Genomic DNA, 24,419 nt, shown 5'->3' with positions numbered 1-24,419 from the left:
TTTCTGACTTGGCTTTAAGGTAGGGAGTGGATAATGCTCAAACATTCATTGCTGGCTTGTTAGAATTGTAAACCTTTTACCTATATCATACTGGGTTGTTATAAAGGCCGTATCTTCTGACTGTGACTATTGTGTTAAAGTCATAAAGGCTTACAAATGTGCTGGTTACCGATTTATGGCTATGCTGCACTGAACTGACATCAGACGCATGAACGGAGAGCAGATTCAAGGGCTGGATTGTGAGTGTTATATGTTTTGAATGCATGTGACCTCATTTTTTCATTATTATTACTACTGTATGTTGGGTGAATGTATCACAACTTACTGCTTTACTTAATTAAAGCTGATCTTTAAACCAAGCGCTAAATTAAAAGTTAGCAAAAATTAGAAAGGATTTAGTCTTTTGTTCATAGAAACCCAATTTCTGAACCGTTTTATTATTTTTTAAGTCATACTCCATAATTTTCCTTTTTTGTTTTATTTCTTTTTTTTTTCAGATTTTTAGTATTTTGTTTGGAGTTGAGAACATTTACTCCTTCACTTTGCCTGCTTTTTTTCTGTTTTATACACTCCAATTGTTATCCATTTAATTGAATACTAACTATAATGTTCATTAATAGCATTTAAGGGAAACAGTATCAGTATCTTCTTGCAGAAACAGTACTTTCTTGGCAAATTCCATAACTGAAGTAAAAATTCATTGGTACATGCAGACCTTCTCATTACTTTTTTATAGCAAGCACTAAAACAGTGCAATTATACATTTTGTTTTTACTTTTTCTTCCATGAAAAGGTCACCCCATTTCTCCGCAGTCATTTCTTTGAAAAGAACTTCTCTTGGCCCTGTGAGCAAAGCTATATTTATCTAGCTGTTAAAATATTCTTTGTGTTCTACCATTTTAGTTGTGTAGGCACACATTCAGTACCAAAACAGCCGCATAAATAATTCAGGACATTTCTGTTTTATAGTGAATAAGATTACTGTGTTCTCTTCTTTAATACTGGGGGAATGTTTCTCCTTGTGGAGAATGTCAAATCGGGATAAGGAGACTTAAAAGTCATACGATGCCCCTCTGGAAATTTAAATATGAAAATAGCCTCTTCAGAGAGAAAGAGGACTAGAACTCTTGTGTCATCTATTGGGGGTACCAATTCTAAAAGTCAATATTGACCCTTTAATGAGTCTTGCCAAATTACTTAGTATACAAAGTCATTTGCAGACACTCTGCTTACATACATGCTTTGGTGTGTTTGCTCCTCATCGTTAGAAATATGGAGATCTAATTTGGGCGAGATTCCTCTGACAAAGTGTTTAAGGAGGATATTCTCCTTGTGGAGAGTGCCAAGCTAGGGTAAGGAGACTTATAAGCCATACAATGTTCCTCTGGGAATTTAGAAAGGATGTCTGAAACGAACATTTATTTTAATTCAAAATGTCTGTCTATTAACTATAATAATCTAATCTGTTTTCTAATATATTTTAATGATAAAGTCCTTATAATGTTTCTCTACTCTAACTGCTTTAATTTTTTCTTTACGCACCCCCTACATGGCTACATCATTACCATTTATGGCAGGCAATCCCCACATGTTTATTGGCTAAAGGCCTCGTTACACGCATCGATTTTTCGTGTGATCGCATGTGCGATCGCACCCGCACCCATCGTTTGTGCGTCACGGGCAATTTGTTGCCCGTGTCGCTCAAAGTTGGTCACCCCTATCACACGTACTTACCTCCCAAACGACCTCGCTGTGGGTGGCGAACATCCTCTTCCTGAAGGGGGAGGGACGTTTGGCGTCACAGCGACGTCACACAGCGGCCGCCCAATAGAAGCGGAGATGAGCGGGACATAAAATCCCGCCCACTTCCTTCCTCATTGCCGGCGGGACGCAGGTAAGCTGTGTTCGTCTTTCCTGAGGTGTCACACAGAGCGATGTGTGCTGCCTCAGGAACGACGAACAACCTGCATCCAGGAATGTGACCGATATTTTGAAAATGAAGACGTGTCAATGAGCAACGATAAGGTGAGTATTTTTGCTCGTTAACAGTCGCTCGTAGCTGTCACACGCTACAATATTTCAAACGATGATGGATGTGCATCATGGAAACCGTGACCCCGACGACATATTGCCCGATATATCGTAGCGTGTAACGGGGCCTTTACAGTTGAGAAACATGCGTAGCAGGGACTCAATCATGGCACTCGAGCACTCGCGATACTCAATGGAGTATCTACAGTGCTGAGCACACTCGCTCATCATTAATCTATAATAAAAAGTTAAGGAACTTTGTTATTTTGAAAATAAAATTTAGTTTTGTGCCTTTTGATCCTATATAGGCCTATATGTTCACAAGATTACAGACTGTAGAACTTTTTTTATCAATACTATTTGCAAAACTGTCTCAGTTTTGTTCTAGATGTATTAGAGGAAAAAAAGGCTGAAAAGTTACAGTCTGGAACTTAACCTTTATAGTGGATGTGTCACCTAATTATACTGCCGTGTTTTATGGCAACATAAAAAGTAAACTTATTCATAAGGACCCTTTACCTGGAAATCACTGCTCATGAGAAAACTGTTTTTCAACTGGATAAGGTGGACAGGTCTGGTCACATACTGCTTTATGGACAGTAGAGCTATGCAGTCTGTGAATAAGGCGCAACTATTAAGTGCAAGAGCAGAACCTGTAATACTTGTTTATTAGTTACTGAAAGAATAATATTCCTAACACATTTGTTAAAATATAGATAAGCTTGACAACCCCTTTAAGGAATTTTTCTTGTTTTTCTCATGTTACTCTTTATTGTCTTACTGCAGTGCGCCTACACATTGTGGTTTTTATTCTAGATTATATTTATTTTTTCTACATAATCTGCAAATCTCCTTCTGATCTGAGTATGTGAGCAATTATTTTTAACCTTTATGAAACATTTAAAAAAATGGTTAATTTTTAGCATCCATGAATCTGATCTGTGATTCTAAGATAATCAATTGATTTATCAATATTATTCTCCCTCTTACACACATTAGTCGTTACAACAGTTGTTATTAATTAATTTTATTAGTATGGTCTTAATTTCCGTACAAGAAGGAATCCATTTTCCATCTACTGTATGCATTAAATTCATCTGCTATGTGACGTCTAAAAGGCAAAATATAGCATTATTCTCCAGCTATCAGATTTTATACTGTAACAGAAAAACAAGATAAAAGATGATTAGAGAACAGATGGTTACAATGTGTTTATCTCTTTTCATGATATTTTGGTAGGATATAAATAATAGATACATAAACTCATCTGTTTCTTTTTAAACCACAAGTTAGGAGATTTTCGTGCAGTTTCCAAATTTGCTTTTCTATACTAAAGTGTTTTTCAATTGAAATCAAACTGTAAAACCCCCAATAATACACCAGCTTTGTGTGAATTGGTGTGCTGAATAAGTATTGACTTTGGTTGATGGGGATGGGCTCCCTAATCTGCAGCCTTACTGCAATGCATGACCAAAATTCAATACCGAGCCCAAGCCCTAGAAAATATCAAATATTTTCAATGAGTAATTGTAGTATACCTGTTATAGCTGATGTTATAAAAGCATGAAGATCGACTTGTAAAAGATACATTTTTGCTTTTTACTAGTGATGAGCAAATATATTCTGCTCCATTTGTTACTCACACGAATATTAAGGTATTCAGGATATTCGTCACTCATTGAGTATTTTGGTATTCACCTGTCACGGGGTATATGGAGACAGGACAGGGGCCCCTAGACAGACCCTAAAATTTGTGATCCTGAGCTGTCCCTTGTCTCGAAGGTATGTTTGATGGTAACCAGATTTGAGCCCCCAGTGTGACCCCAACTCCTTTCGGGACCCTTATCTTACTCCCTCTTTCCCACACCCTCGGGGCGGGCTAGAAAGCACAAAAGACAAAACCCCACAAAATGAGCTAAACATTGCATGACATAGCCTCATGAGTTTTAAGTCCCTCCCCACATGTTTGGCTCCTAATTTTAAGCCACTAAACATTCGGGGATTGCCTGCCAATCACAGTAATGTTGTAGCCATCTTATCTACTGGCATTACTGCGATTGGCAAGCACAGTGAAGAATAAAAAAAAAAAGAAATGGAGTTTGTAATGACCAGGTAAAGTAGAGACCTGTAGGCTGCAGCCCCCAGCTGTGTATTTTATCTTGGCTGCTTATCAAAAATAGAAGATCGCCAAATTTTTTTTTTAATTATTTAAATAAATAATAAAAGAAAAAAACAGCTTCCCCACAATTGGAGCATCTAATAGATATACCAATTCTAGGGTGGCTGCAATATGCAATTTTACGCTGAGAATGGCCCAACAACCATAGACATCACCAGACTGAAAATACCAGTCCCGGCTGTCTGCTGTATCTGCCCTGGTTATCAAAAAATGGCCAGACGCTCACATCACTTTTATTATTTTTTTAAATAATTAAAGAAAAACCATTGTAAGGAGCCTCTATTTTTAATAACCAGCCACAATAAAGCACACAGCTGGGGGTTGCAGCCCACAGTTGTCTCCTTTACTTGCGCTGGTTATTACAAATAAAATATTGTTTCTAGAAGCAGCCTGTGTTTAAAAGATGCATGCAGACATCTCCATGCTGTTCCCATTCAACTTCAGAACTTTTTGATCCATATTACCGTTTTTACAGCCCCGCCAGACATGCCGGGAGGATCCGCCTTGAAAATTATTCGAATTTCCCATTGACTTGCATTAGATTCATTATTTGTTACGAATACACAAATAAAACAAAATATTTGAGATGAATAATCCAAAGTAGAATATTTTAGTATTTGCCCATCACTACTTTTCACCACTGAATTCTTAAACATATTAGTGTTTAGGACATTTGCCAGTTACCATTATTTTGTTTCTCCCTCATCATGAATGTTAGGCGGGCTTTGCACGCTGCGACATCGCAAGCCGATGCTTTTGATGCCGAGCGCGATAGTCCCCGCCCCCGTCGCAGCAGCGATATCTAGTGATAGCTGCCGTGGCGAACATTATCGCTACGGCAGCTTCACATGCACTCACCTGTCCTGCGACGTCGCTCTGGACGGCGACCCGCCTCCTGCCTAAGGGGGTGGGCCGTCCGGCGTCATAGCGACATCACACGGCAGGCGGCCAATAGCAGCGGAGGGGCGGAGATGAGCAAACTGTAAACATCCCGCCCACCTCCGTCCTTCCTCATTGCAGCCGGGACGCAGGCAGGAGATGTTCCTCACTCCTGCGGCTTCACACACAGCGATGTGTGCTGCCGCAGGAACGAGGAACAACATCGTACCTGTCGCTGCACCGGCATTATGGAAATGTCGGACCCTGCACCGATGATACGATAACGACGCTTTTGCGCTTGTTAATCGTATCAAACAGGATTTGCACACTACGATATCGACTGCGACGCCGGATGTGCGTCACTTTCGATTTGACCCCATCGACATCGCACGTGCGATGTCGTAGTGTGCAAAGCCACCCTTAGTCTTCTCTTCTCTCTTCTTCATTGCGGTGACCACTTGGAAACCAGGATATATTTCTTTAGTAGCACCCATGCAATATTTAGTTATATACAACAAAAGTCAGGCAGTTTCATATCAAAATGTGTTAGACTAAATGCACACTTCACCTCTGCACTTAACTTTTTCTGACGTATACTTTTACATTGCTTCATTCCAACATTGACCAGACTTGGGCCAAAAGTGGGGTTTTTGGCCCCCAATTTCCCAGTCTAAATACCTTTTATTTAACTGTAAAAGAAGGCACAGTACAATCCAAGTTACCGTGGTCTATTACAATGGCTCCCTATATGCGTTGATGGCCTTGGCATCTTTTCTAAACGTGCAGTTTGTCTCTAGTATAGAAAACATTTTTTTTCTTCATATTTTGCCGAAAGTTGTCTATATTTTTCAAACCTTTGCTTAAAATTACTTTAAACCAATAAAGTACATTTACTTTACTCCATCATATTACTATAGTAATCTACATAATTCAGAGCCTGGAAAAAGAAAGAAATTGTTCAGCCTGTCATAACTTGGAACACCCAAGAGAAAAACAAAAATGAGCAAATACCCTAAACTAAGTAAATAAATAATAATAGTGCATGTAAATAAAATGTTAACTAAGTACTCTTTTATTTACATGCACTATTGTTATTTATTGACTTATTTTAAGGTATTTGCTCATTTTTGCTTTTCTCTTAGGTGTTGCTGTTGTGTGATCAGTGTGAACATGCTCCTACACATTGCATCCAATCTATGCAGGCTTTTATCCCACTTTATTTTTTATTCTCTGTCATAACTTGGGTTGGGCATATTTTTTAAAAGTAGATTAAATTAATAAATGTTTTAAAAATATTTATTGTATACAGTGTGTCCACCCATATCCTGTCCACCGCCATTAACTTGAGAACGGCGGCAGATATAGGCATAGAAGTGGTGTCTAGTTATAGAAAAGTAGCCATGCACTACGCAATGAAACCACCTATAGCGCCACCTGGTGGATAACAACGGAGTTAGCATTTTTATCTCGAAAACGGAACGAGATAGAGAAAAAAAGTGAATTGCAAAGTTGTAGGGCATTATCAATTTAATACATATCGACATCTTGCATACAGAAATGCTATGATTAGAACGTGTAAAACTCACAAGGCTGCGGACGGGAACCGATACCTCATGGAGACCTTCCTACAAGTCATTTTGTATGGTAGCTGCGTGGAGTGGCCTCCACGCTCACCTGATCTGACCCCATTGGACTTCTTTCTGTGAGGTCACATCAAACAGCCGGTGTATGCGACCCCTCCACCAACATTGCAGGACCTACGACGGCGTATCAGAGATGCTTGTGCAAACGTGTCACCTACCATATTGCACAATGTGCAGCAAGATACAGTATGCTGTCCAGAGTGCAGATATGCATTGCAGCTGACGGTGGCCACTTTGAGCATCAAAGTTTATGAGCGCTATATGCGTCACCAGCATTCAATGTTTTGGGGGTCATGGGTTTCATATCATAGCATTTCTGTATGCAAGGTGTCGATTCGTATTGAACTGATGAGGCCCGACAATGTTTTAATTCACTTTTTTTCTCTATCTCGTTGCGTTTTCGAGATAAAAATGCTAACTCCGTTGTTTTCCACCAGGTGGTGCAATAGGTTGCTTCATTGCGTAGCGCATAGCTACTTTACTACACCTAAACACCACTTCTATGCCTATAGCTGCCACCGTTCTCAGGATATGGGTGGACACACTGTATACAGTGAGTTGATATGTTATTTGCGTCACTTTATTCTCTACTTATTGGATATTATTTTCAATTAATGAGGAGGAAAGGGATAGCTTCATTGTTTAGTATACTTTAGTCATTATGTAAACCATTGCTTACCAGTGTACTTTGCGTTTTAAGCATACATTTAGCAGCTGCTTGCATTTTGGCTAAGTTCTGTGCCTCGTTCTGGTGCCTTACTATGTGCTCTGTGCACATCCGGATCTATGATATTGTAATTAGGGATGATTGAATACCCTAATATTCGCTTCACCGACTATCCGGTGAATACGTCACCGCTATTCAACTATTTGCGAATATTCGGCACCCAATGTAAGCCTATGGGAAACCAGAATAATTTCACGTTAGACCTAACGTTGAGCTGTGGTGACTGAGGAAAAGGCTGAAATGGATGGGAAAAGGCTAAAATGGATGGGAAAAAGGCAGCAACAGTATGGGCACAGTCAGTCTCTCTCTCCCCCGCCAAAGCAGTGAGACAGCTGTGCAGCCCCGCGTCAGTGATCTCTGAGTATGAAAGAGAGAAGGAGAGACCGACTGACCAGAATGCCCGCTGGCCTTATATAGCCCCTATGGCGCTGTGCGGCCAAGCCAATCACAGTAACACCACAACAAAGATGGCTGCGGCGTTGCTGTGAGGACAAGCAACATCGGATGTGTTTATTGGCTGCAAAACAGGTGCCAGGAAGTCATAAATGAGACTGAAAGTATCGGAGCGGATACTATTTTATTCGTCAGATAGTGCATAGTGCGAATACCCCATTATCTGTCGGATACCGAATAGTGGCGAATACATTCGCTCATCCCTAATTGTAATTCCTATCATGCACAGTGCCTAAAAATAAGTAGGTCAATACACACAGGATTAACTTGTAGACAAATTTCCTGAAGTTCGTTATTCCAAGTGAATACGAACACTTTGAGATGAACTGTATCCAAACTGCTTTGGCTGGTGAAATTGGAGAATCCTGACAGTGTGTGGTGCAAGCACCGTAAGGATTCACATAGTGACTGCAAACTTTTAGCAGAATACTGGATATCCCCTTTAATAGAACTTCTAATAAACACTAAACCAAGATAGTTTTACTGTGTGCAGCCCTTGTTTTGCCAGTACCTTTATGTCTTTTGCAAATGCATTTTTTCCTAAAGAATATCCTAAAGGAATGACAGATTTTATTTAATTTTGATGACATACCACTTTGCATTTTCCCTTTAAATATTTAAACTCATGACTCTTTTACTATTAAAGTAGTTCATTTTCATGAATAAAATCATGGACTATTATTCCATGATTTTACACAGCCAAATATATCAGGTAATGGATTTGTGGGAGTCCATCATTTGGTAAAGTAATTACCAGAACTCATAAAAAAGAGAAATGTTCATGCACCATGAGAGTCATGATATATTTTGCCAAGCAAAGTTTGGCAGAACATTTTATGGCTGTTTTATTTATGACAGAATTACTGCAGAATTTAAGACATTTGGCCCATTATGAGAATTTTACTAAACCCCTGGTTAATATTTTACATATTAGAGACTTAACAAGCTAGAAGTAATTTGGAAAGAATAAATGACAAGAAACAAAAATATATTTACTCTTGTAAACTAATTATGTAATGCAAATGAGATGTCTGTTTATTTCTCTATGATAATAATAATAATAATAATAATAATAATAATAATAATAATAATAAGATATTATATCACATTTATTAAAAATATTTTTATTCAGTTCAAATTTCTTTTTAGTTTATCAGATTTTTAAATTAGGACACACATATATACACATATATATGCACACACACACACACACACACACACACACACCTACAGGTGTACATACAGAGTGATACTATATGTCTGTTGTCTAAATGTTTTTCTCTTTTTTGGTAGCTTTCTGCTCAAATCAAAGTTTAGTTAGGATATATATCTTTTTCCAACCCACTTTTTATAGCAGTGTCAAATCTAGTAGAGGTATTGTGTTACTTTCCAATCACATCTCAATATTTTTTGAATTCCAAGAATGTGGACTTCACCAAAAGTATAATTGTACCATTAGTGAGTAATACTTCAAGGGGTTGACAGGGACAAAACAATTGATGACCTATTTATATGATTGAGGAGGGGTGGTAACACCCGGAAATTTAACTTATCAGTTGAAATTTTCTCCCAATAGTTGCCAGATATAAGCATTTTTTCAGGCAGAACACTTTATTGAGTATGTCCTAACTGAATTCCGAATACCCTTAAAATATATTTTGTTGACCTAGTTATAGATATCTAGTGCTCTTGAGACATAAGCAATCTGCTACAAACGATGGTTGAAGATGCGAGATTTCAAATTCCCCTTTACTGGTAACAAGCTGTATTTATAGATCCACTCCTCCTTGGGCTCCTTGGGACTCTTATGCACATTTCAAATTCTTTAAAACATGGAAAAATTGAGAGATTTCAGAATGGTACAAAGATCCAGTGCCTTATGTAACATCTATGTCGTTGCCTGCCCTCCCTGTTTCCACTCCCATCACCATGTGGCGCCACACTTTCCTTGCAGGTGATATGGGATAACAATTTTAGTATTGTGTTCTCTGATTCTTGTAGTATGCCTCATGGTGGGAGCTCGGTAGTTAACTATTATTATTGTTTGTTCCCTGCTCTTTAGTTTGGACTGGGCTGCAATCTATTGACTCTTTTGAAGTCTCTGAAATCTTTCAGTCTACTGTCAGTTATAGTTTTACTAGATCAGGTAATTTTTTTGTGTTTTAACGCCTGTGTTTTCAGAGGATATTTTGTATTCTCACCTTGGCTCATTTTCTGATGATTTTCTTGTCTGATGATTTTTTTCTCTACTATATCTCTTAGTTCCGTCCAGGCTACCTGAGCATTCTATCTGCCAGCCTTCACCACCAGCCAGCATCTTCTCTGAGAGCTTAAGCGGGCTTTACACGCAACGACATCTCTAACGAGATGTCGTTAGAGATCACAAAATTCGTGACGCACATCCGGCATCGTTAGCGGCGTCGTTGCGTGTGAAACGCACGAACGACTGTTAACGATCAAAATTACTCACCTGATCATTGATCGTTGACACGTCATTCTAATCCCGATTATTGTTGCTGTTGCAGGACGCAGGTTGTTCGTCGTTCCTGCGGCAGCACACATCGCTATGTGTGACACCGCAGGAACGTGGAACATAACCGTACCTGCGGCCGCCCGCAATGAGGAAGGAAGGAGGTAGGCGGGATGTTCGGCCCGCTCATCTACGCCCCTCCGCTTCTATTGGGCGGCCACTTAGTGACGCCGCTGTGCCACCGAACGAACCGCCCCCTCAGAAAGGAGGCAGTTCACCGGCCACAGCGACGTCGCTAGGCAGGTAAGTACATGTGATGGGTGTTAGCCCACTTTAGCCCAGGGTTCTTGTGTAATTCCACATCACTGGGGTTAAAGGTAGATGGCTGGGGTTCAAACTTGATAGTTTATGTTGCCAGCTCAAAGCCAGCAAACAGCATACCCATAATTGCCCTTTTTGAGCTGCCAGGTGATCACTAAAAGTGCTCCCACGTAACACCTTGCTGTTAAAATATTTGTACACAGCCCCTTAATATAACTGTACTATTATTTTCCATATCATTTCTGTACTATCATGATCTTGTATAAATCACTTCTGAGCAATAGGTTTGGCATCACAAGAAATCTAAGCAAAAAAAAAAATTACTTTCTACCATATGGAACCTCTTTGCCAATCCTTCTTATCATTGTCCTTAACTTGCTCCACAGAAATTGTTTCTTTACTGTATATTGCAAAATTAAATTTTACAACTGTTTATGAGTCATGAGATTCAATTTTTTCATAAAGAAATCTATCAGGATAAACCCTCCGAAGCTGTTTACATGGGTATGCAGATCTTGGAAAATGAATAAAATACCTTGATATCTCTGATGTGATGTCTTAATCTGGAAGCAGATTCATACAGATCATGTCCTGCCCATAGGTCTTACAAAATGCTGGAAAAGACAAAAAGGCGCAAATAGAGTTTTATCCTTGTGGTACCAGAATCATTTTGGGGAATTACTCACCTGGGGGAGATGTGAGATTCACAACTATTGAAAGAGCAAGAAATCAAAACCACAATGGCTGCTGCAGACCCTAAAGATGGATCAGTTTACGAGTGGAAGAAGGAACAGCGTTAACTTGCGCTGCCATGTGGAGTAGGAAGATGATCACTTGAGGATAAAAACTTGATTTATTAATAAACGCGTTTCAAAGTCTTGAAAACGCCTTCAGGAATCAAAATCACTGATGTACATCAAGAGCCAGTATAGAAATAACCCTTATATAAAGGGCGCTGAGATTTGAAAAATGGCGCGCAGGTAAGCATTACCTGTATATCAGTGATTTTGATTTCTGAAGAATGAATTTTCAAGACTCTGAAACGCGTTGAATAATAAATCATGTTTTTATCCTCAAGTGATCATCTTCCTATTCCACATGGCAGAGGGGGTTAACCCTTATCCTTCTTCCCCTCGCACATTGCCTATAGGTCTTAACAAGTCATTTACATATGATTTCCACAGAACAAAAACACGAATCGACGATATCGAGGTAACATTTTATTCATCTATCAATAACCATCATGCCCATATAGACGGATTGTAAGGGTTTTTAACTACCCACAGATTGCCTTTAAATAATTTTTATTTCTACAGAAAGTAAAAAATAAATGAATTAGTAGAAAACGACGCACATACCGGTCTATTTTTTTGTATAAGCATTTATGAATCATAACATTTATTGAACTAAATTGAAAATAGTTTTGTTTTCCAGCATGCATTTGTGCCAATTTTTGGCATTCTTTCATGAGACTTTGTTTCTCTCCTTAGGCCATCCAAACCTAACACAGCTGAAGATGGGAAATTGAAATAACTGAAAAGGCAGATGTTGAATTTCTCAGATTATCTCTACTTTAACAGCAAAAGAAACAAAAGAAAAACAGCAAAGAAGAACAATATTTGACTGATTTAACAAGGCAAAATGAAAGCTTTTCTTCATCGTGTTAGGCTTTTTTAATTGCTGACAACGGGAAAATGAATTAATGGCACAAAACCCTTTTCATGTATGCTTTTTGGCAGTCACTCAAGACATGACTCATAAAAAGCCGAGCAAAGTGGCTGTTGTGCTCAATAGTTATTTAAGTGAGCAAGTATGTATAAACTTCACAAAGACCCAGTATGCTACCATTGTACTGTTCAGGCATATAGCAAAGTATCCATAGCAATCACAGACTGTCTTAAAACTAACGTGCATAATGTATATGTCTTATTGTATTCCAGTATTAAAAACATAACCATTACTCTCAAAGAAAAGCCATCAAATGGATATTGCAATTTGTAATCAATATATCCGAAATGTGAAGTCTCTGAAATGAATTTATTAATCTACATTAAATGCAAGCATCCAAATATCCAAAGATTCCAAGGGTTATCTAAGACATCGGAAGAAAATAATAAGACGCATGTTGATTTATAGCCAAATGGAACATGGCTTTAAATGTTGTAGGACACTCTGTTTTGTCAATGATGCTAATTTTTTTGTCACCCGTCTGTTGCAGAAATTTTACTGATGATTGGATGACACTAAAAGCAGATATCACTCCATACAACAGATTTTTTCAAGATACCGCTAGTGTCAAGCAGAAAAACATTCATACACATCCAAGATTATATTTTGATGGTGCAGATGTTCAAGGACTAAGATTAAAGTCCCACACCACTCATCTACATTTATTTAGAGCCATTAGAAATGCAGTTAACAAGATGCTGGCTAATCCATCTTACTTCTTGCCCCCTCTAAAGCATGCTGACTTTGCAGCTAAATGGAATGAGATTTATGGGAATAATTTGCCACCATTGGCTTTATATTGTGTGCTGTTTCCAGATGATAAAACGGCAATCACTTTTGCTCTGGAATATATGGACAGAATGGTCAATTACAAAGACTGGCTGGTTCAAAATGCACCTGGTGATGAGGTGCCCCTTGCACACTCTTTGACAGGTTTCGCCACAGCTTTTGACTTTTTATACCGGTTTCTTGACAGTGATAGAAGACAAAAGTATTTGGAGAAAATTGAGACTATTAGTAATGAATTGTATGAATGTTCCAAAGTGCGTGCATGGGGAAAGCAATTCCTCCACAACCACCAAACCACTAATATGCTTGCCCTCCTTACAGGAGCTCTAGTTATGGAAGAGCACAAATTAAAACAAGCAAATATGTGGAAACAAACTGTCGTTGACGTGATGGAAAAAACAATGTTTCTCCTAAATCACATTGTGGATGGATCTCTTGACGAAGGAGTTGCCTATGGAAGTTATACAGCAAAATCAATCACACAATATGTTTTTTTAGCAAAACGCCATTTTGGTATGAATCATTTTGACAACAATTGGCTGAGAATGCACTTCTGGTTTTACTTTGCTACTTTGTTGCCAGGTTATCAGAGAACTGTTGGAATAGCAGATTCTAATTACAATTGGTTCTATGGACCAGAAAGCCAGTTGGTGTTTCTAGATACTTTCATTTTGAAGAATGGAGCTGGAAACTGGTTGGCCAGTCAAATCCGAAAACACAGACCAAAAGACGGGCCAATGGTACAATCCACAGCTCAGAGGTGGAGCACACTTCACACTGAATATTTGTGGTATAATCCTGAAATTACTTCACGTCCTCCAGTTGATTATGATTCACCAAAAATGTATGTATTTCCTAATTGGGGCGTTGTGACATATGGTGCTGGTTTGCCCAATACCCAAACAAATACATTTCTTTCATTCAAGTCTGGAAAACTTGGTGGCCGAGCAGTCTATGATGTTGTTCATTTTCAGCCATATTCCTGGATAGATGGATGGAGAAGTTTCAATCCTGGTCATGAACATCCTGATCAAAATTCTTTCACATTTGCCCCTAATGGACAAGTCTTTGTTTCAGAGGCTCTTTACGGACCAAAACTAAGTCATCTAAATAATATTTTAGTTTTTGCTCCTTCCCCTACAAGTCAGTGCAATAAACCATGGGAAGGTCAACTTGGTGAATGCTCACAATGGCTAAAATGGACAACAAATGAATCAGGAGATGCAGCTGGTGAAGTTATTACAGCAAGTCAGCAAGGGGAGACACTATTTGTAAGTGGCGAAGCAGTGTCTGCCTACTCGTCTTCCATGAAGCTAAAAAGTGTTTACCGTTCCTTGCTACTTATAAATCAGCAGACACTACTTGTAGTCGATCACATTGAAAAGCATGAAGATTCTCCACTCTCTCTCGTCAGTGCCTTTTTTCATAATCTAGATATCGATTTTAAGTATGTTCCATTTAGGTTTCTTAATAAATTTAATGGTGCTATGATGGATATATGGGATGCACATTACAAAATGATCTGGATAGATCAAGATGGAAATAGTCCATTAGGCAGGATTCAGGAAGCCGAGCAGACAGCAGAATTCAAAAAGCGCTGGACACAATTTGTAAATGTTACTTTTCCTTTAAACCAAAAAATATCAAGGATTGCTTATGTATTTAATGGACCATATGTTAATGTATCAGATCTAAAATTCTTAGTCAATAACAACCATGGTGTTAAAATATCTGTTAAAGTTAATAATACAGAAAATATAGTGTCTATAGTAACAGCTTATACTGACCTCGAGGTCAGATTCAGTTTTCTTGGCTTTGGGGGATATGCAAAGTTAGAAGATCTGAACAAAATAGTACGATTTGGCTTGGGCATTGAACATATTAAGAAGGCAACTAAATTAATTGGTATGAATGTTTTTCATTTTGGCCTCAAAGTCAATTTGGTTGTAGGTTTAATATTGTGTGCTGGCTTGGGAATTTTAGCATTTCATTGGAGATTCTATATTCCTTTTGGTAAGTTGATGCGTTGGATCCTAGTCTTGATCATAACACTGTGGGTTTTTGAATTAGTAGATGTGTGGACAGCATGTACTCAACCTATTTGTTCTAAGTGGAGTAGTGATGGACAAGAAGCAGATGGTGTTAAGAAAAGTGATGTTCAGTCTGAGCTGCCTACTGTAGTAATTACATCCCTACCAGGTTCGGGAGCTGACATTTTAAGGCAACTCTTTTTCAACAGTTCAGATTTTGTGTATATTAAGGTTCCTACAACTTACATTGAAATTCCAGATGGAGAATATAAAATTGATTCATTTGTGGATCCATGTGAATGGACTAGAGCTGACGTGGCTGATGGACATTATCAACTTATTCAAGGTTGGCTTCAGTCATTGCTTCAGAACACAAAACTTCATTTACAGAATATTGATTTACAAGAACCCGTAAAGCCTAAGCTTTTTCACCATTTAACAGTTAACAGGGATAAAAAAAGACGATATAAGAGACGAGACCCATTTTCCGAGCAAAGAACTAGATACAAAGGATATTATGACAGAGATGCTGACTATGTTAGACAACTTCGCAAACACCTAGCATTGTTTCCCAAAGCTCAGCCAGTGCTTGGTTTAAGCAGTGGTAGCTGGACTTTAAAGCTTCCATTCATTGAAAAACTTATTGGACCTCAGCTAAGGGCATTATTTGTTGTACGAGACCCACGTGCTTGGGTTTATTCAATGTTGTATAAAAGCAGTCCAAGTCTCTTCTCCATGAAGAATGTTGACCAGCATTTAATATCCATGTTCAAGGATGAAGAAAAGGAAAAATGTCGGTCAATTGCCGGCTATGCCCCTGAATTTGACTCCTTACAGGAAGAGCTTACTAATCCTAAATCACTTGCTCTGACCAAACTTTCCCATGTATGGCTTGCCAATACTGCAGCAGCGATTAGAATAAATACCGATTTACAATCAAAAAGCTACCTTTTGGTTAAATTTGAGGACATTGTCAATTTCCCTGAAGATACTACTCAGAAAATATATAATTTTTTTGGCATTCCTCTTTCTCCTGCAAATTTAAATCAAATCATGTTTGCAAGTTTAACAAACTTATTTTATCTCCCCCATGAAGGGGAAATTTCACCTGCAAATATAAACACATGGAGGTTAAACATGGCGCGAGAAGATATTGGAATGATTGAGGACATATGCTGGGCACAAATGAATAAACTTGGATATGCAAGATTTAGAGATTAAGACTAAGCCAAATATTATTATTATTATTATTATTAGTAATGAGTATGAGAACAATAGCCCTTTACGCTGCAGGTCAGCAGTCATTTGCACTAGATACTGTATCTCAATATTCCATATGACGTCAATCAAAATAAAGAAATATATTGTTTATTCTTGTATATCGCCTTAATTGGTTCTGAAAAAAATTAATTGCATGGTCAGTTCAAGTTCTATCAAATGTCTCTTCATAAACATTGTTTTTATTTTTGAATTTGTTATTTTCTAGGTTTTAATTTGTTTACAATTTTTTTATTGAAAATTTTCTAAATAGAGTGGTATTTTGTGAGATTTGACATCAGCTTTCCTTCGATATATATTTCATTTGTATTCGGACTTGATTCCACTATAGAGCCTTGTAGTAAAGTGTCATCTGGGATCAAATCTAACTAGGCACTTGGTCCGAGACAAAAAGTTGAGCACCTATTAAAGGGAATCTGTCACCAGGTTTTTACTACTTCATTTGAGAGAAGCATAATCTAAGAAAAGAAACCCGGATTTCAGAGATGTATCACTTAGATTACTGGGTGCAACAGCAACCACTGCAGCAGTGACCATGTACCAGCAAGGTAAGTGACCTGGTGCCTCACAACACCCATGCTGCAAGGCAGAGTCTCCATGACTCCAGGCCATACCACCCCACTGACACAAAACCACTCCCAAGGTTGCGGTGCCGCACTTTTAAGGCATAAATTATGGACCTAGTCAGAGGTTTGCCGTGACGTGCAAGTGGGCTTCATAGATTCTGATCAGAATGTTAAACTAAGAACCTCATGTTCTAGTACTTAATTTTTGCCTACAGGCTTTAGATCGAAGTATGATTTTGGGATGTGTGATTCATATCTTTTTCTTCAGGTGTGCTATCTGCATTATAAGTAAACAACAGCACACAGCCTGATAAGTGAAATTAGTGAATTTGGTGTTTAAACTACTTCATCATGCTGTCCTCAGATTACATAGCAAAAATCTGCGGATCTATTCCCTTTAAAGTGCGGCTTGATTCTTTACAATTGTTTGCTAGCATGTCAGTGCCAGACTGAAGAAAGCTCCCATTAATCACAAGAGAAGGATACTATGTCTAGTGCGAATGGGTGAATGGAATATGCACTCCTACTGTACCAAAACAATGACTTCTGGTGAGATTGCTCACTATTACTCCATTCATATGACATAGAACCCCTTTTCTCATGATCAATAGCACTTATTGTATGCAGACATGATAAATGTTCAATGGACAACCCCTTCAAGCGCCTCAGTAAAGCTACTTAGAAATGGTTATAAATTGACATCTTATCACTATTTGCCTCAAAATTAGGGATGAGCAAGTTGGGAAATACACGGACTTGCTATACTCGTAACGAGTAGGTCTTAATACTCGGGTACTCGTTACGAGTAGCGAGTCCAATGCAAGTCAATGACAAATGCGAGTAATTGTCTGCTGGACCCTACAAAGCGGTCTGGGAGCTGAGTAAAAGACTGAAATGGATCCATGATTGTTTAAAAGCCGGGCAGTAAAAAGCCGCCGGCTTTTTTAAACAATCAGCTGATGCACGCTCTCCACCCGGGGTCGTTCGCTCCCAGGTGCTACGCTCCCCACTGCCCTGTGCTTCGCTCCCCGCTGCCCGGTGCTGCTCTCCCCACTGCCCTATGCTTCGCTCCCTAGTGCTGCGCTCCCCGGCCGGTCCTAATATAGGATCGGGTGGGAGGCGGCGGGGGTGTGAAGCACCGGGCAGTAGAGAGAGAAGCACCAGGCAGGGGAGCGAGGCAGCGGGAGGCGAAGGACCTGGGCGGGGAGCGTGCATCAATTGATTGTTTAAAAAAGCCAGCAGCTTTTTTCCGCCCAACTTTTAAACAATTATGCATCCTTTTCAGAATTTTACTCAGCCCCAGACCGCTTTGTAGGGTCCAGCAGACAATCACTCCCATTTCCCATTGACGTACGTTGGACTCGCTACTCCTAATGAGTAATTACAAGGATGCTCGCGGAGTAACGAGTAGCATGAATACTGTACTACTCGGCGTGTACCGAGTAGTAACGAGTATACTCGCTCATCCCTACTCAAAATGTAAAAATCACTCCTTGCATCAATTATTTAGTATTTGTTCTCTGTACATTGTTGAAACCCAAAATTCTGTTCTCACTATAGATACTGATGGCATTGCCATCTTTATTAAGTTTGCTCACCATAAAAAAACCTCTCCGATCATGTATACTACTAAATTACAAAATTTAAGGGAAACCAGCTCATCACATATAACCTTAGTTGGTCTTGTCTTTGAAAGAGCTACATACACAGAGAAATAGTTTGGAAGGTGAAATCCTGCTGACACATTTCCTTTAAATAATAAGGGTTATCTCATAAAGTCAAGCCCATTTTATATGCTCCACCCTGGTAGATAAACATTATAGTGACAAATACCTCTCCAATAACATAGCCATTGTAGTCTCTAGGATAATTTCAACTTTAGGCTCAGAGTATAAAATCAACATTGTAGGAGAAATATCATTCAAAGAAAAGAAACATCCCCTTAAATATATCAATTTAAAAAGATCTCTAGCACAAAATATATCAATATCTGATGAGTTTTCAAGCTAATTTAAGAAAGTTAATAACATTTAAATATATTTCACAGCAAATGAACAGTTGGTAAGTAACATTCATGTTTTGGAAGCAAAAATGTAGGTAAGAGTAAGGAAGTAAGGATCTGTGTGGTGCACCACATTGTGGTGTCTAAAATTAGAGCATCTACTAAAATGCAAATCTTGTAGGATGTTCCTGGAAGGACAAAGTGGTGCACTCAGGACAGTAACATGGGGCACCAAAAACTAATTGATGTATGTGAGAAGCGAACTCTAGACATTATAGCTAGTGTAAAAGTCCAGCTCTGCCAGGTTTAAAAGTACCTGAGCACCAACCCTGGGTCCGGAGATCTCAGAAAATTCCGGGTAACGATATGGCAACTCTGATAATTAAAAAAAAATTAAAAATTAAGAATAAAAGGAGGAAAGCAGGCACATTATACTTACCAGTCTCTGGGCAGCTATAATACTGCTTCTGGGCCACTCATACTACTTTTAGTGCCACTCATTATCCTTCATACATATGCTCTGCTTCCGCCGCCCACTAGCAGTCCTGTTGTCTCTGATTGGTTTCAGTCAATAGTGCCCTGACCCTGTGTGACAGCGTGTCTGACTGTTTTCAATCACAGGTGCTGTGTGTGTCCCTATATTGGTGTTAAAAATAAATAAATAAAAAAATTGGTGTAGGGCACCCCATATTATGATACCCAGCACAGATAAAGCATATGGCTACAGGCTGCAGCCCCCAGCCATGTGCTTATCATGGCTGTGTATCAAAACAAGAAAGACCGCATGTGGCTTTTTAAAAATATTTAAAAATAAATAAGTTACAAAACCAATATGAGGTCCCCTTCCCCCCCAATTTGAATACCCAGCCATGATAAAGCCAACAGCTGGGGGCTGGTATTCTCAGGCTGAAGAGGCCGAGGTTATCCCCTCCATCCTAAATGTAGCAGCCTGCAGCCACCCGGAATTGTTGCATCCATTAGATGTGACAATTCTGATACTTTACCCGCCTCATCTCGATTGCCCTGGTGTGGTGGCAATCGAGGTAATATCAGGGCTTTATGACAGCTCACAGCTGCCACTAAGCCCTATATTAGTATTTGGAGGCATCTATGTGACCCTCCCCCCATTACTAATCTGTGAAAAGAAATAAACACAAACTCCAAAAAATGCTTTATTTGAAATAAAATACAAAAATCCCTCTCTTTCACCCCTTTATGAACCCCTGCGGGTCCGACGTAATCCACATGAGGTCTCACAAGGATTTTAGCTCTTCTACATACATACTGGAGAACGTCATGTGGATTAGGTGGGACCTTCAGGGGTGTTTTGGGGGTTAATAAAGGGATGAAAGGGTGTTTTTGTATTTCATTTCAAGTAAAGAATGTTTTCAGTGTTTGTGTTTCTTTCTTTTCACTTACAGATTATTAATGGGAGAGGGGTCTTACAGACGCCTCCCATTATGAATCTAGGGCTTAGTGGCAGCTGTGAGCTGTCACTAACCTGTTATCTCGATTACCACGGCACGAGAGCAATCAGGATGAGCTGGGTAAATTTCCAGGATTGTCATCTATTGGATGTGACAATTCTGGCCAAATACAGGCTGATATATTTAGGCTGGGGAGCCCAATAATCATGGGTCTCCCCAGCCTGAGGATACCAGCCCCAGCTGTCAGCTATACCATGGCTACTTATCAGAATTAAGGGGGACAGCATGCCAATTTTTAATTTATTTTTACACCACAATATGGATGCACACAGCGCCTGTGATTGAAAGCAGTCTGACACGCAGTCACACAGGGTGGGGGCATTATCTGACTGCAACCAATCAGAGATGCCGGTACTGCAGGTGGAAGGGAAGCAGTGCATATATGTGAAGGATAATGAGTGGCCTCGGAAGTTGTATGAGAGGCCCAGAAGAAGTGTTTCAGCGGCATGGGAGACTCGGTTAGTATAACGCTCCTGCTCTACCCCTTTCTACTACCATTTTAAAGCACCTGATTTGGGTCTCCAGAGACTTATATGGGGGTCGCCAGATATCCAGGATCAATTCTGGGCTGGATCCGTGTTTTTGTAAAAAACCCGGTTGGACCCGCCGATCTCGGGTGTCTGCAGGCCCACCCATTATTAATTCTTGCTCATATTGGTTACTGTTTACATTTGGTAAAGCATAACAGTTTGCATTATAGTGTGGAAAAAAATCTGACTTGTCAGAGAGTCCAGGTTGACAACTGTCTGCCAATGAAAACATCTACAATGTATACATGAGTTTCAGAACTGGTGTATGAATATGCATTAGCTGTAAGAGTCTGCATTTTTGTTTATCATATACTTAATAAGCGGGCTTTACACGCTGCGAGATCACTAGCAATTGCTAGCAATGTCGAGCGCGATAACACCCGCCCCTGTCGTACGGCCGATATGTGGTGATCGCTGCCGTAACGAACATTGTCACTATGGCAGCGTCACACGCACATACCTTCTCTGCGATGTCGCTCTGACAGGCGAACCACCTCCTTTCTAATTAGGCGGGTCGTGCGGCGTCACCGCAACGTCACACGCCAGCCGTCCAATAGAAGCGGAGGGGCGGAGATGAGCGGGATGTAAACATCCCGCCCACCTCCTTCCTTCCGCATTGCCGGTGGAGGCAGGTAAGGAGATGTTTGTCACTCCTGCGGTGTCACACATAGCGATGTGTGCTGCCGCAGGAATTACAAACAACATTGCTAAAAAGCAGAAAACGATTTTTTATTTCAGGACGACCTCTCCGCTGCAAACGATTTTGCCCTCTTTTGCGATTGTTTCAGATCGCTCTTAGGTTTTACACACTGCTATATCGTTAATGACGCCGGATGTGCGTCACAAACAACGTGACCCCAACGATAATTCATTAACAATATCGTAGCGTGTAAAGCCCGCTTTAAAGGGAATTTGTCATCAAGTTTTGGCTATGTAATCTAAGAGCAGCATGAGGTAGGGGCTGAGTTCCTGATTCCAACAGTGTGTCATTTGGTGCTCTGCATGCAGTCATTTTGATACAGTCACTGCAGATTTTAGCATAGCTTAGAATGCTACCATGCTACCCGGCTTTCCCGCGGTCCTCCTTGTGGTCATTCACTGCTTACCACTTTGGAAGTGCTGCTAGGGCGTGCGTGCGCACCACTGCCCTTCTCTTAGAGGGCCAGCATGTCATTTCCTGGAAGTGCCTCTCAGCCCATTGCTGAGAGGCACTGGGTACTTAAGTCACTCTCCCACTAGGGGAGGTGCCTGTTCAATATGATTAGTTAGTGGTTTATTCCCTAGCCAGCTAGTTGTCAGGTCTCTTTGTCCACTGTGCTTCCCGTTACAGTGTACAGTGTCCTTGCCTGTCTCCCTGTCCCGTCTGTACACCGGTGTCAATCCTTCCTAGCTGTGCCATCTGCCTCAGCTACCCCGGTTGTCTCAGCTTTACCATTGACTGTGTCCATCTACTTTGTCTATTCCATTTGCCTCAGCTAGTCCGGTGGTCCCAGCTTTACTAGTGACTATGTCCGTCCACCCTGGCCGTGCCATCTGCCTCAGCTACTCCGGTGGTCACAACTTTATTAGTGACTCTGCCCATCCGCCCTGGCTGTGCTATCTGCCTCAGTCTTCTCGGTGGTCCCTGTCTGCACTTGTGTCCGTCCCTGCCCTGGGGGTCATTTGTCACAGTCCTAGTCTCTGCCCTGGGAGTGGTACTGGCATCTGCCTCACGGGGGCGCTTAGTCAAGCCACTTCCACTAAAGGGTAAGCACACGGTCCCCCGTGGTCCAGTGGGTCCACTCCTGTTTGCCACTTTACCATCTCCAGCGCTGAACGTTATGTTTTGATCGGGCCCAGTGGTCCCAGCTTTACTAGTGACTGTGTCGATCCATCCTGGCCATGCCATGTTCCTCAGCTACCCCAGTGGTCCCAGCTTTCCTAATGATTGTGTCCGTCCACGCCGACCGTGCCTTCTGCCTCAACTACTCAAGTGATCACAGCTTTACTAGTGACTCTGACTGTCTGTCCTGGCCATGCTATCTGCCTTAGCCATCCTGGGATCCCTGTCTACACTAGAGACTCTGCGTGTCTGCACCTATGTCCATCCGTGCCCTTGGTGTCAGTTGCCACAGTCTCGTTCTCTCTTACAGTAGCATTTGCAAAAAGTTACTCTGACCTGATAGACATATAAAAGTTGATGTGGCTTGAATGGTGCGACTTCTCTTTTTACATATCTAAATTTGCAACAAACAAATATGTGTGAGCCCCCACCAATAACTAAAATAGGTGTCCTGAGTCTTTTTAAAAAAGGTTGTCCAGTTTAAGGGTATGGGCATCTTTTTTAGGTGGAATCCGTCTGAAAAAGTACCACAAAATTCCCCTATAAAAACTACATAATTTTCAGCAATGTCAAAATGATATTGCTGTGCATGTGTTTCATCTTATATCACTTGTATTTCATTACATCAAGAATTCCTGAAGTGGTTAAAATAAGTGACATGCTCCTCACCCGAGTGGCTTCTGCCAGGAAAGCTGCCGGCTCTATATAATTAATATCATACAGTGAAAGCTGCTGTTTTTAAAAAATAACTGCAAAACTGTAGGTGATGCCACATCAGAAAAACAAATGCCAGCATTCTCCATGACTGTCTACTTGCAGTCAGATGTTGATATGCCAACTAGTCTCATCCAGCTTCTCTAAATAGAAGTGAATAGAGAAAAATATAAGAAGCTAGTTGATACTTGACCGTAAGTATACAAGTTGTATACATGTGACCATGTAACTTCCTACTTGCACAGTAAATACAGGGGAATTGAGACAGCATGCACATCACAGACTGTCAGGATTTTGCAGTCTTGTTTACTTTACACACAACGATATCGCTAACGATATATCGTCGGGGTCACGGTGTTTGTGACACACATCCGGCTCCGTTAGCGATTTCGCTGTGTGTGACTAAAAAGAGCAACGATCGCAAAAATGTCAAAAATCGTTGATCGTTGACACGTCGCTCCTTATCATAATATCGTTGGTGGTGCATGCCGCTGGTTGTTCGTCGTTCCTCCGGCATCACACATCGCTATGTGTTACACCGCAGGAACGACGAACATCTCCTTACCTGCGTCCACCGGCAATGAGGAAGGAAGGAGGTGGGCGGCATGTTCCGGACACTCATCTCCGCCCCTCCTCTGCTATTGGTTGGCCGCTTAGTGACGCCGCTGTGACGCCACACGAACCTCCCCCTTAAAGGAGAGATTGTTCGGTGTCTCCAGCGACGTTGCTAAGCAGGTATGTGCGTGTGACGCTGCCGTAGCAATATTGTT

General features: G+C 40.4%; 1 protein-coding gene across 1 annotated transcript in view; it reads left to right on the top strand.

The window, feature by feature from the left end:
* The window catches only part of DSEL (dermatan sulfate epimerase like), a 36,085-nt gene extending 19,480 nt beyond the window's left edge, over nucleotides 1-16,605 (top strand). Inside the window, exon 2 of the mRNA XM_075314606.1 lies at nucleotides 12,194-16,605. Coding sequence (XP_075170721.1) covers nucleotides 12,851-16,471 — 3,621 coding nt within the window. The 5' untranslated portion in view covers nucleotides 12,194-12,850 and the 3' untranslated portion in view covers nucleotides 16,472-16,605. The remainder of the gene's footprint in view (nucleotides 1-12,193) is intronic.
* The last annotated feature ends 7,814 nt before the right edge of the window (nucleotides 16,606-24,419 follow it).

The sequence above is a fragment of the Anomaloglossus baeobatrachus genome, chromosome 6, assembly GCF_048569485.1.
Source record: "Anomaloglossus baeobatrachus isolate aAnoBae1 chromosome 6, aAnoBae1.hap1, whole genome shotgun sequence".
NCBI lineage: Eukaryota > Metazoa > Chordata > Amphibia > Anura > Aromobatidae > Anomaloglossus > Anomaloglossus baeobatrachus.
The sequence above is the reverse complement of the archived record's forward strand: the minus strand, read 5'-3'. Positions and strand labels throughout refer to the sequence as shown.